Here is an 11,599-nt window from a genome sequence, read left to right on the forward strand (position 1 = left end):
GCTGGTCAAAGACGCGGCTGTTTACGGCAACAAATACGCCACCACATGATCCCCCATCGCTCGCTCGATGTCTCGCTCAGTCGCTTGATTGATCGGTCGCTCGGTCGCTCGATCGCTTGATTGATCGGTCGCTCGGTCGCTCGGTTGCTCGATCGCTCGTTCAATCGGTCGCTTGATTGATCGGTCGCTCGCTCGATCGATCGCTCGATCGCTTGTTTGATCGCTCAGTCGCTTGATTGATCGGTCGCTCGGTCGCTCGATCGCTCGTTCAATCGGCCGCTTGATTGATCGGTCGGTCGCTCGATCGATCGATCGCTCGATCGATCGCTCGATCGCTTGTTTGATCGCTCGGTCGCTCGATCGATCGATCAATCGGCCGCTCGATTGATCGCTGGCTCAATCGATGTGACTGAGATGAATGGCTTAGCGATGTGGGGTGAGACGCAGAGGGTTAATGATGGGTGAGTTCTTTTGAGTTTGTACCACGACAGATCACTCTGGATGGAAGTCGAAAGGAGCACGTGTATTTTTTTGTATAGTTGTATAAAATAATATAAATGTATAAACCTGATTGTTTTAAAAATAAAGAAATAAATCCCAAATTAACGTCAAGTGTGGACTGCCTGTTTTTCATTGCGTTGCGACTTGCATTGGGGTGAAGTTTCAGCTGTTTGGGAATGTGAGTGAATGAGTGGGTGAGTGAATGAGTGGGTGAGTGAGTGTGTGAGTGAATGAGTGGGTGAGTGAATGAGTGGGTGAGTGAGTGTGTGAGTGAATAAGTGGGTGAGTGAGTGTGTGAGTGAATAAGTGGGTGAGTGAGTGGGTGGGTGTGTGAGTGGATCAGTGAGTAGGTGAGTGAGTGGGTGAGTGAGTGAGTGAGTGAATGAGTGGGTGAGTGAGTGTGTGAGTGAATAAGTGGGTGAGTGAATGAGTGGGTGAGTGGGTGGATCAGTGAGTAGGTGAGTGAGTGGGTGAGTGGGTGAGTGAGTGTGTGAGTGAATAAGTGGGTGAGTGAATGAGTGGGTGAGTGGGTGGATCAGTGAGTAGGTGAGTGAGTGAGTGGGTGAGTGAGTGTGTGAGTGAATGAGTGGGTGAGTGAGTGGGTGGGTGTGTGAGTCGATCAGTGAGTAGGTGAGTGAGTGGGTGAGTGAGTGAATGAGCGGGTGAGTGAGTGGGTGGGTGTGTGAGTGAATAAGTGGGTGAGTGAATGAGTGGGTGAGTGAGTGGATCAGTGAGTAGGTGAGTGAGTGGGTGAGTGAGTGTGTGAGTGAGTGAGTGGGTGAGTGAGTGGGTGGGTGTGTGAGTCGATCAGTGAGTAGGTGAGTGGGTGAGTGAGTGTGCGAGTGAATAAGTGGGTGAGTGGGTGGGTGTGTGTGTGAGTGGATCAGTGAGTAGGTGAGTGAGTGGGTGAGTGAGTGAATGAGCGGGTGAGTGAGTGGGTGGGTGTGTGAGTGGATCAGTGAGTAGGTGATTGAGTGGGTGAGTGACTGTGTGAGTGAATGAGTGGGTGAGTGGGTGGGTGTTTGTGTGAGTGGATCAGTGAGTAGGTGAGTGAGTGAGTGGGTGAGTGAGTGTGTGAAGTGCATGAGTGAGTGAGTGGGTGTGTGAGTGGATCAGTGAGTGGGTGAGTGAGTGTGCGAGTGAATAAGTGGGTGAGTGGGTGGGTGTGTGTGTGAGTGGATCAGTGAGTAGGTGAGTGAGTGAGTGTGTGAAGTGAATGAGTGAGTGAGTGGGTGTGTGAGTGGATCAGTGAGTAGGTGAGTGGGTGAGTGAGTGTGCGAGTGAATAAGTGGGTGAGTGGGTGGGTGTGTGTGTGAGTGGATCAGTGAGTAGGTGAGTGAGTGGGTGAGTGAGTGAATGAGCGGGTGAGTGAGTGGGTGGGTGTGTGAGTGGATCAGTGAGTAGGTGATTGAGTGGGTGAGTGACTGTGTGAGTGAATGAGTGGGTGAGTGGGTGGGTGTGTGTGTGAGTGGATCAGTGAGTAGGTGAGTGAGTGGGTGAGTGACTGTGTGAGTGAATGAGTGGGTGAGTTGGTGGGTGTGTGTGAGAGTGGATCAGTGAGTAGGTGAGTGAGTGAGTGGGTGAGTGAGTGTGTGAAGTGCATGAGTGAGTGAGTGGGTGTGTGAGTGGATCAGTGAGTAGGTGAGTGGGTGAGTGAGTGTGCGAGTGAATAAGTGGGTGAGTGGGTGGGTGTGTGTGTGAGTGGATCAGTGAGTAGGTGAGTGAGTGAGTGTGTGAAGTGAATGAGTGGGTGGGTGTGTGAGTGGATCAGTGAGTAGGTGAGTGGGTGAGTGAGTGTGCGAGTGAATAAGTGGGTGAGTGGGTGGGTGTGTGTGTGAGTGGATCAGTGAGTAGGTGAGTGAGTGGGTGAGTGAGTGAATGAGCGGGTGAGTGAGTGGGTGGGTGTGTGAGTGGATCAGTGAGTAGGTGATTGAGTGGGTGAGTGACTGTGTGAGTGAATGAGTGGGTGAGTGGGTGGGTGTGTGTGTGAGTGGATCAGTGAGTAGGTGAGTGAGTGAGTGGGTGAGTGAGTGTGTGAAGTGCATGAGTGAGTGAGTGGGTGTGTGAGTGGATCAGTGAGTAGGTGAGTGGGTGAGTGAGTGTGCGAGTGAATAAGTGGGTGAGTGGGTGGGTGTGTGTGTGAGTGGATCAGTGAGTAGGTGAGTGAGTGGGTGTGTGAAGTGAATGAGTGGGTGAGTGGGTGGGTGGGTGTGTGAGTGGATCAGTGAGTAGGTGAGTGGGTGAGTGAGTGTGTGAGTGAATAAGTGGGTGAGTGGGTGGGTGTGTGTGTGAGTGGATCAGTGAGAAGGTGAGTGAGTGGGTGAGTGAGTGTGTGAGTGAATAAGTGGGAGAGTGAGTGGGTGGGTGTGTGAGTGGATCAGTGAGAAGGTGAGTGAGTGGGTGAGTGAGTGTGTGAGTGAATTAGTGGGTGAGTGGGTGGGTGGGTGAGTGAGTGGATCAGTTAGTAGGTGAGTGAGTGGGTGAGTGAGTGTGTGAGTGAATGAGTGGGTGAGTGAGTGGGTGAGCGTGTGAACAGGTGGGGAAGTGAATGTGTGAGTTGGTCAGTGAGTTAGAGAGTGGGTGAGTAAGTCGATGAGTGAGATGTGTCCGTCAGTGAATGAGTGGATCAGCGAGTGAGTAGGTGGGTGCCTGAGTGGGTAAGAGGGTGAATGAGTCGGTGTGTGAGTGAATGAGTGGGTGAGTGAGTGGGTGGGTGTGTGAGTCGATCAGTGAGTAGGTGAGTGAGTGGGTGAGTGAGTGAATGAGCGGATGATTGAGTGGGTGGGTGTGTGAGTGGATCAGTGAGTAGGTGAGTGAGTGGGTGAGTGAGTGGGTGGGTGAGTAAGTGAGTGGGTGGGTGTGTGAGTCGATCAGTGAGTAGGTGAGTGAGTGGGTGAGTGAGTGAATGAGCGGGTGAGTGAATGGGTGGGTGTGTGAGTGGATCAGTGAGTAGGTGAGTGAGTGGGTGAGTGACTGTGTGAGTGAATGAGTGGGTGAGTGAGTGAGTGGGTGTGTGAGTGGATCAGTGAGTAGGTGAGTGAGTGAGTGGGTGAGTGAGTGTGTGAAGTGAATGAGTGGGTGAGTGGGTGGGTGGGTGTGTGAGTGGATCAGTGAGTAGGTGAGTGGGTGAGTGAGTGTGTGAGTGAATAAGTGGGTGAGTGAGTGGGTGGGTGTGTGAGTGGATCAGTGAGAAGGTGAGTGAGTGGGTGAGTGAGTGTGTGAGTGAATGAGTGGGTGAGTGAGTGCGTTGGTGTGTGAGTGGATCAGTGAGTAGGTGAGTGAGTTGAATCATTCTTAATATATATTTTTGGAAAAAGGCACATATAAAACACAAGTGCTGTTAGCGAGCACCTATGAAGGCCGGCACGGCACACGAGGGGGTGGGTGGCCAACACCATGCCCGACCGCCTTTGTCTCCCCAGTGCGATGTTTACAAACCGCACCAGGTACTCATTTGAGGCTGAGTCGACGTAGGGGAGGCCCAGGCCCGGTTGGCCGTGAGCGGGAATCGAACCCGGGTTGCCGGGTTCATAGCGCAGCGCGCTAGCCATTACTACACTATCGCTACACACAACAACAACAACAACCGCCATTCGCCACTAAGTGGCGGTGACGTCACCACGACGCTTGTGCCAGGCCATGTGCACCTTGAGGCCACGTGAAGTGTCGAACGCCCGCTGGCAGGAGGTCACGAGGCAGACCCAGCAGGTGCCACGGGTCGACTGACTAAGATAACTGAGATGACTGGCTGATGCACCACCTGTGCCCCCTACTGTACCAATCTGCTGTGCTTTAGCCACCCAGCGCTCCGCTCGTTGTTGTGAGCATCGCTCCTCCGCCCTCCGTTGCTGTTGGAGGGCGACTGCCTCCAACTGCCCAGCAGCGCCCTTCACGAGCCTCCTCCACAGAGGCCGATCTTGACACCGCTGGTACCAGTCATCGGCAAGTCCACTCAGCTCCACGTACTCCTGTACCACATCACTCCATCTCTTCTCTAGCCCGTGCCACGCCTGTTTAGCCCCCTCGATCCGGTCGAACAAAAGCTGTTTCGGCATGCAGTGGCTGGGCATGCGGGCTATATGACCCAGCCAACGCAGCCTTGCCTGCTGGAGGAGCTCACCGATGGGACCTTGCCCATATCTTTCAAAGATTTGTGAGCTCCTCACACAATGCAGCCTGGTTAAACCCAGGATTGATCGTAGGCAGGCTAGCCTAAATGTTTCTAACCGGCAAAGATATTCCATTAGGGAGGTCCACGTTTCACAAGCGTAGAGAAGGGAGGGAATGACCGTGGCCGAGAAGACCTGAAGCTTAGTGCGGAGCGACAGACCAGGAAGCTTCCACACAGCGTTACGCAACCGATGAGAAGATATTGCCGCTCGACTGATTCGGAGTGAGACCTCTGCTGTTAAACTGGAGCCGGTCATAAGCACACTGCCCAGGTATGGGAAACTCTCCACTCTCTCCACAACTGCCCTATCACCGATTGGGAGTTGTGGGGGTGGAGTGTCCGATGGTACAAAATACCCAGGCAGGTGCTTAGTTTTGGTGGGACTGATGGTAAGGCCCCATCTCTTAGTGGCACGCTCCAGTCTCAGCAGCAGCGTCTCCAACTCCTCCTCTGACTAGCAGCTATTACCAAATCATCAGCATACATAACGTGGTTGAGCAATAGGGAGCCATCCCTTGACCACACCCGGGCATCGATCAGCCTCCCATTACATCTGTACCAAATGGAGCTTCCCTCGGTACAGCTATTGAAGGCTTCACGAACTACGTGGTCAAAATAGATGTTAAATAATGTGGGAGCCAGAGGACATCCCTGTCGCACCCCAAGGTGTACAGGGAATGGCTCTGACTCCCGGCCACATAGTTTCACCCGGGCCCGCTCACCATCATGAAGGTCCTTAATGATCGTGAGCAGAGGGTCAGGGACTCCAAAAGCACGAAGAACAACCCAGAGCCCAGGCCTACTGATGGTATCATAGGCCTTGACCAGGTCAATAAAGCAGAGATGTAGGTCTTGTTGGAATTCCCTACACCTCTGCTGTAGCAGACGGACAGAAAATATGGCATTTGTGCAGAACCGCCCTTTCCTGAAACCGCATTGGGGCTCCGCAAGCCTCTCCTCAGCGTGCCTGGCAAGACGATGTTGAATAATCCTTGCCCAGGACTTTTCCCGTCACACGGAGAATAGAGATACTCCTGTAGTTGTTACAGTCTGTGCGGTCCCCCTTCTTAAAGAGGGGGACCACCAGGGCATCCTTCCAATCCTGCAGAACCCGTCCAGTGGTCCAGACTGTTGTTATGATGTCATGTAGGGGAGCCTGTGCACAAACGCCACCCTCTCTCAGTATTTAGCTTGGGAGATCATCTGTACCCGCTGCCTTTCCTGGTCTCAGACTCCGCATGGCCTTCAGTACTTAATCAACAGATGGCACCTCAGCCAGCCCCTCACAGGGGGTGACTTCTTCCAATATCTGAGGCACCGCAGCCTCAGCAGGGTCATCTGCTTTTTTCCCACGATGATTTCTTGGCTGAGGGACTTCCCCTCCCCCAGGATCTCACAGAAATGCTCAGCAAATCTGCAAACCTGTTCTTGGGGGTCGGAGATTGGATCCCCGTTTTTTTCCCTAATGATGGTAATAGGTGTGGCACTATAGGTTACTTTTTTAACGGAGTTAAATAGAGATTTGTGATCGCGGGCCACTGAGGCAGACTCCATCTCCTCAGCAACCCGCGACCACCACCCATCCTTGCAAAATTTATGGCACTCCGAACCTCCGAGCAAAGGCTGTGGTAAGCCTCCTCATTCTCTGGCGTGGGATTCTGTAGCCAATGACAGTGGGCTTGTCGCTTTTTCTCAACCATCCTGAACACCTCCTCTGTCAGCCAGGGTCTCTGGGGAGGTCTGGACCGCGTACCCAAAGCAGCCATTGCAGCTGCATTAGTCACAGTTCTAAACCTCGCCCATTTACCCTCGACATCAGGAGGAGTGGGGGATGATGCTAACCCCAGCCGTAAGCGATGATGAAATTTTCTCTTGCAAATTTAATCAGATAACTGAGACCAGGCCACTTTAGGTTGGAATGGGGTCCTGGGTATATACCCACGACCGGAGTGGAAGAATGGCAGGCGCATCTTACAGATGACTAGTCGATGGTCAGAGGGCAGATCAGCTCCACGGTAGGTCCTGGTGTCAAGGACATGGGCTCGCATCTGCTGGTCCGTCACTATGTAGTCCAGCAGATGTGCTTGCTTGTGCCCAGCATGCATCCATGATGTTGTGTGGATGCGTCGATGCTGGAACAGCATTTTGGTAATTACAAGCCCATGGGCTGCACAAAAATCTAGCAGCCTCCTACCGTTGTTATTGAGCTGATCTGGCCCATGCCCTCCAATCACTCCAGACCAGGTGTCAGCATTATGACCAACTCGGGCATTGAAGTCACCCAACAAGATTACTCTATCCCGAGGGTCACTTTAGCCAGCACCTGTGACAGGAGGTCATAGAAGGCATCTGACTCATCGGCTTTGCCTGCATCCCTCCACGGATGTTCGCCTTCGGTGGGGGCATAAGTAACCACGACCACCATTCCTTGCCTCCAGTTGATGGGAAGGCGACCCCAAAGTTGCCTGGGGCTTACTGCTTCCCACACCTCACCGCCACGCTCCCACGCCCCCTTCATTATTTTGTTCAAAAGAAGAGCCACACCCTGTTGTTTGGCAGTCTGCTGCCCCGAGTAGAGGACTGTCCACCCCTCATGGTGGCAGGAGCCAGAACCGGTCCACCGGACCCTCCTGAATGCCACAGAGATCGAGGCGGTACCGGTCCAGCTCCCGACAGAGGAGTGGCAGCCTCTCCTCCTCAGTGAGCGTTCGAACATTCCACTTGGCCACACGAGGTGGCTTTTCGTTGTTTCTGGAGGAGCCCCGAGGGTAAAAATTAAATTTCCTGGCTCCGCCAATTGGGGTTTGGCCAGGAGACGTCATAGACGCCTGTCCCTCAGGGGCCTCCATCCAAGTTTATTAGTTACATATTTCAGTCGTGGTTTAGTGGTAATTTATTGAAGGTGGATGGGTTACCAACCCCTTGCACCCGTCCAGAGCCCCCGTTTAGGCACTGTGGTGGTCACAGACGCCATGAGGGGAGGAGCCAATCAAAAATTGGCCCTCCCCCCACAGCACTGTCCACGACAGAGTTGCCCATCCGGCACCGCGAGGAGGTAGGGGGTTGTTTTGCCGTACACACACACACATACTAACACGCGCGCGTGCCAGTCTTCCTTCGTGCCTGTTGTATATATTGTGATTTATAAAAAATGTTAAACGTAACAATGAAAATATCAAAAAACAATTAAATAATAAAAAGGCCAACATAATAATGCTAAAATATGCTAATGTAATTAAGTGTGATGGACTAAAAAGGTGTGTTAACGCTAATTAATAATGAGTGTTAAAAAATATGATTAATGCGTGTGAGTGTCTGTGTGTGTGATTATTACGAGTTCATCCGTTCCGACCATGGATGAACTCGTCCGTCTGAACGGGGCTCGTAGTTATCCGTAGTGCTAAAGTTGAGGGTAAGAATCCACCCATTTTTTCGCCATATAGCATTGTGATATATAACGACTTATTGTTGGTAGCTTAGCTGATTGGAGAATATATAGAGTTTATTGATAACATTGAGGTAATTTATATTTTAGTTTTTTATTGGTTTACTATATAGTATTCATTATATAGTGTATACCCAGTTACTGTTAATAGCTCAGATGTGTAGGCTTTGACTTTAACATAGCCATTTCTGTGACCAGTCACAAGCTAATCCCTCAGTTATTTCAATGCTAAATTCTCAATGCTAAATTCTTCTGTTTGATTTGTACTAGGTGCCTCTGTGGATGTGTATGCTTTGACTTTAACATAGCCATTTCTGTGACCAGTCACAAGCTAATCACTCAGCCATTCCAATGCTAAATTCTATGCTAATTCCTTTGTCAAGGGGTGCCTCTGCGGATGTGTATACTTTAACTTAGCTATTTCAATTAGCCATTTCAATGCTAAATTATATGCTAATTCCTTTGTCAAGGCGCTTTGTTTCTTCTCACACAGCTTAAAGGTCGCGGTCTGAGCTTGGCTGTGTTCGCTCCAGCGCTGTCCTCCAGACAGTCTCGTCCCTTCACCTGATGAAGGCCGCTTGTGTTGTGGCCGAAACGTCGTGAGAATTTTATCGTGTTATTTTATTTGATCAATTTGTTAATTTATTTTCATTCTACGTGGTGGTGACTTTACCGAAAGAACCAAAGAAGACAAATAAAGATTGTTCCACTGATCTGTGTTATTAATGTCATTTCTTTACGATTCCAATCATTTTCATAGTGAAAATCGCCAAACTTGCGGAGCTCCGCTGAAAATACAGGAAGAAGAATTGACGAGAGGTGAGGCAGCGACAAGCTCAGCCTCCCCTGTGATTGCGCAACTTCTCAGCAACTGGATGGAGAGCGGGCAATAGGCGCGTGCCTGTTACTCTCTCAGTCTGTCACCAATGTAATGTTTGTAGACCCCTTCATTTCATGTCCTCGCCTTCCATACTCCAGGTAAACTTATTTCACGTACGTGTACAAAGACATTTTGGCTCGCTGGTCTCATCGTGAAACTGCAATGAAAAAGCATCAGGGGAGGCAGCTATCACGTCTGCCTCACTAAGGGGGGGGGGCGTGTTAGACACACGTTAGACACGCCCCCTCCCTCAGTGAGGACACGCCCCCCCCCCTGAGTTGTGTGAATCTGGCTCTGACACTAGCCAGCGAGTGCCTCCCCAGCCATTGACCTCACCGCACGTCACTGCCACGTTATCGTTGGCTCGTGTGTAATTATGTCGGGGCTCGGGATTTACATCTCCCCGCAGGATGCGGATCGCCATTTCGACAGTGATGCACGCATTTAGGAGAGAAGTACTTGGGAAACCTGTGTTTTATAATCTAAGCAGCTTTAATGTCAACTTACTCTGGTTTGCAGAACGCTTATCAACAGGAATCATTCGCAACCACAGTGCTCATGCAAATATGCGCACTCATGAATCCGTATGGTATTACAAAAAAAGCATTTCGGCGAATGTTCACGATCACGTGATGGAAAAAATAAAGCAACAGGCGGACCCTAGAAGAGCAATATTCGTACGGAATGCGCGGACATAAAATGCGCGTATCGAATGGTCAGAAGCACCATCAATCGGATCTCACGATCACGTGATCAAAGATTACTAATAGGCTGAGCCACAATAGCAGTATCAATGTCAGCATTCGTGTTACAATATAATGTATCCTTATGAGATGTTTAGAAGGCATCAACGATCAGATTTGCAAAAGAACGCGATTCAAATGAAAGCAAACAGCGACTATCTAAAAATCGTAGTGTCAATGCAGGCATATTGGTTCACAAAATGAATGCTTATCAAGTGGTTAGAAGAACACAAAACGATAAAATTAGCAAGCGAACGCAAATTAAAATGAAAGCAAACAGCGACTATCTTAAAATCATAGTGTCCATGCAGGCATATTGGTTCACAAAACGAATGCTTATCAAGTGGTTATAAGAACACAAAACGATAAAATTAGCAAGCAAACGTGATTAAAATTAAAACAAACAGCGACTATCTAAAAACCATAGTGTCCATGCAGGCATATTGGTTCACAAAATGAATGCTTATCAAGTGGTTAGAAGAACACAAAACGATAAAATTAGCAAGCGAACGCAAATTAAAATGAAAGCAAACAGCGACTATCTAAAAATCGTAGTGTCCATGCAGGCATATTGGTTCACAAAATGAACGCTTATCAAGTGCTTAGAAGAACACAAAACGATAAAATTATCAAGCGAACGCAAATTAAAATGAAAGCAAACAGCGACTATCTTAAAATCATAGTGTCCATGCAGGCATATTGGTTCACAAAACGAATGCTTATCAAGTGGTTATAAGAACACAAAACGATAAAATTAGCAAGCAAACGTGATTAAAATTAAAACAAACAGCGACTATCTAAAAACCATAGTGTCCATGCAGTCATATTGGTTCACACAATGAACGCTTATCAAGTGGTTAGAAGAACACAAAACGATAAAATTAGCAAGCGAACGCAAATTAAAATGAAAGCAAACAGCGACTATCTAAAAATCGTAGTGTCCATGCAGTCATATTGGTTCACAAAATGAATGCTTATCAAGTGGTTATAAGAACACAAAACAATAAAATTAGCAAGCAAACGTGATTAAAATTAAAACAAACAGCGACTATCTAAAAACCATAGTGTCCATGCAGGCATATTGGTTCACAAAATGAATGCTTATCAAGTGGTTAGAAGAACACGAAACGATAAAATTAGCAATCGAACGCAAATTAAAATGAAAGCAAACAGCGACTATCTAAAAATCGTAGTGTCCATGCAGGCATATTGGTTCACAAAATGAATGCTTATAAGAACATTGACGATTGAATGAGCAAGATCATGCGATTAATAGAAAAACAAGCGGCGACTATCTCAACGAAAGCACTGATCCCGATTTAAAGCTTTCGTGACTGCAAGGATGATTCATCTTCTTTGGTTCTTTCGGTAAAGTCACCACCACGTAGAATGAGAATAAAATAATAAATTGATAAAATAAAATAACACGATAATATTCTCACGACGTTTCGGCCACAACACAAGCAGCCTTCATCAGGTGAAGGGACGAGACTGTCTGGTAGGACAGCCCTGGCCGTGATCTAAACGTGGCTCTTTCACTCCAGCGCTGTCCTACCAGACAGTCTCGTCCCTTCACCTGATGAAGGCCGCTTGTGTTGTTGTTGGCCCGAAACCTCGTGAGAATATTATCGTTGTGTTATTTTATTTCATCAATTTATTATTTTATTCTCATTCTACGTGGGTGGTGACTTTACCGAAAGAACCAAAGAAGAGCATTCATCCCGCCACCTTGCTTTTGATTCTCAGGGTGGCGATCGTGATGCACGGCCCACCGGTCACGGTGTCTGGCGCGATCCGATTTGGTTCGTGGGTGTGGCGTCCTCACGTGCGAGCTGAGTGTTCACGGGACGGCGGGTGAG

General features: G+C 49.1%; 1 protein-coding gene across 1 annotated transcript in view; it reads left to right on the top strand.

Annotated features, from left to right (window-relative positions):
• LOC116957534 (eosinophil peroxidase-like) overlaps positions 1–612 on the top strand; it is a 54,784-nt gene extending 54,172 nt beyond the window's left edge. Inside the window, exon 17 of the mRNA XM_076056610.1 lies at positions 1–612. This exon is cut by the window's left edge and continues 30 nt beyond it. Coding sequence (XP_075912725.1) covers positions 1–49 — 49 coding nt within the window. The 3' untranslated portion in view covers positions 50–612.
• The last annotated feature ends 10,987 nt before the right edge of the window (positions 613–11,599 follow it).

This window comes from Petromyzon marinus, chromosome 76 (assembly GCF_048934315.1).
Source record: "Petromyzon marinus isolate PM22_M1 ecotype Great Lakes invasive population chromosome 76, UKy_Petmar_22M1.pri1.0, whole genome shotgun sequence".
In the NCBI taxonomy this organism is placed as follows: Eukaryota; Metazoa; Chordata; class Hyperoartia; order Petromyzontiformes; family Petromyzontidae; genus Petromyzon; species Petromyzon marinus.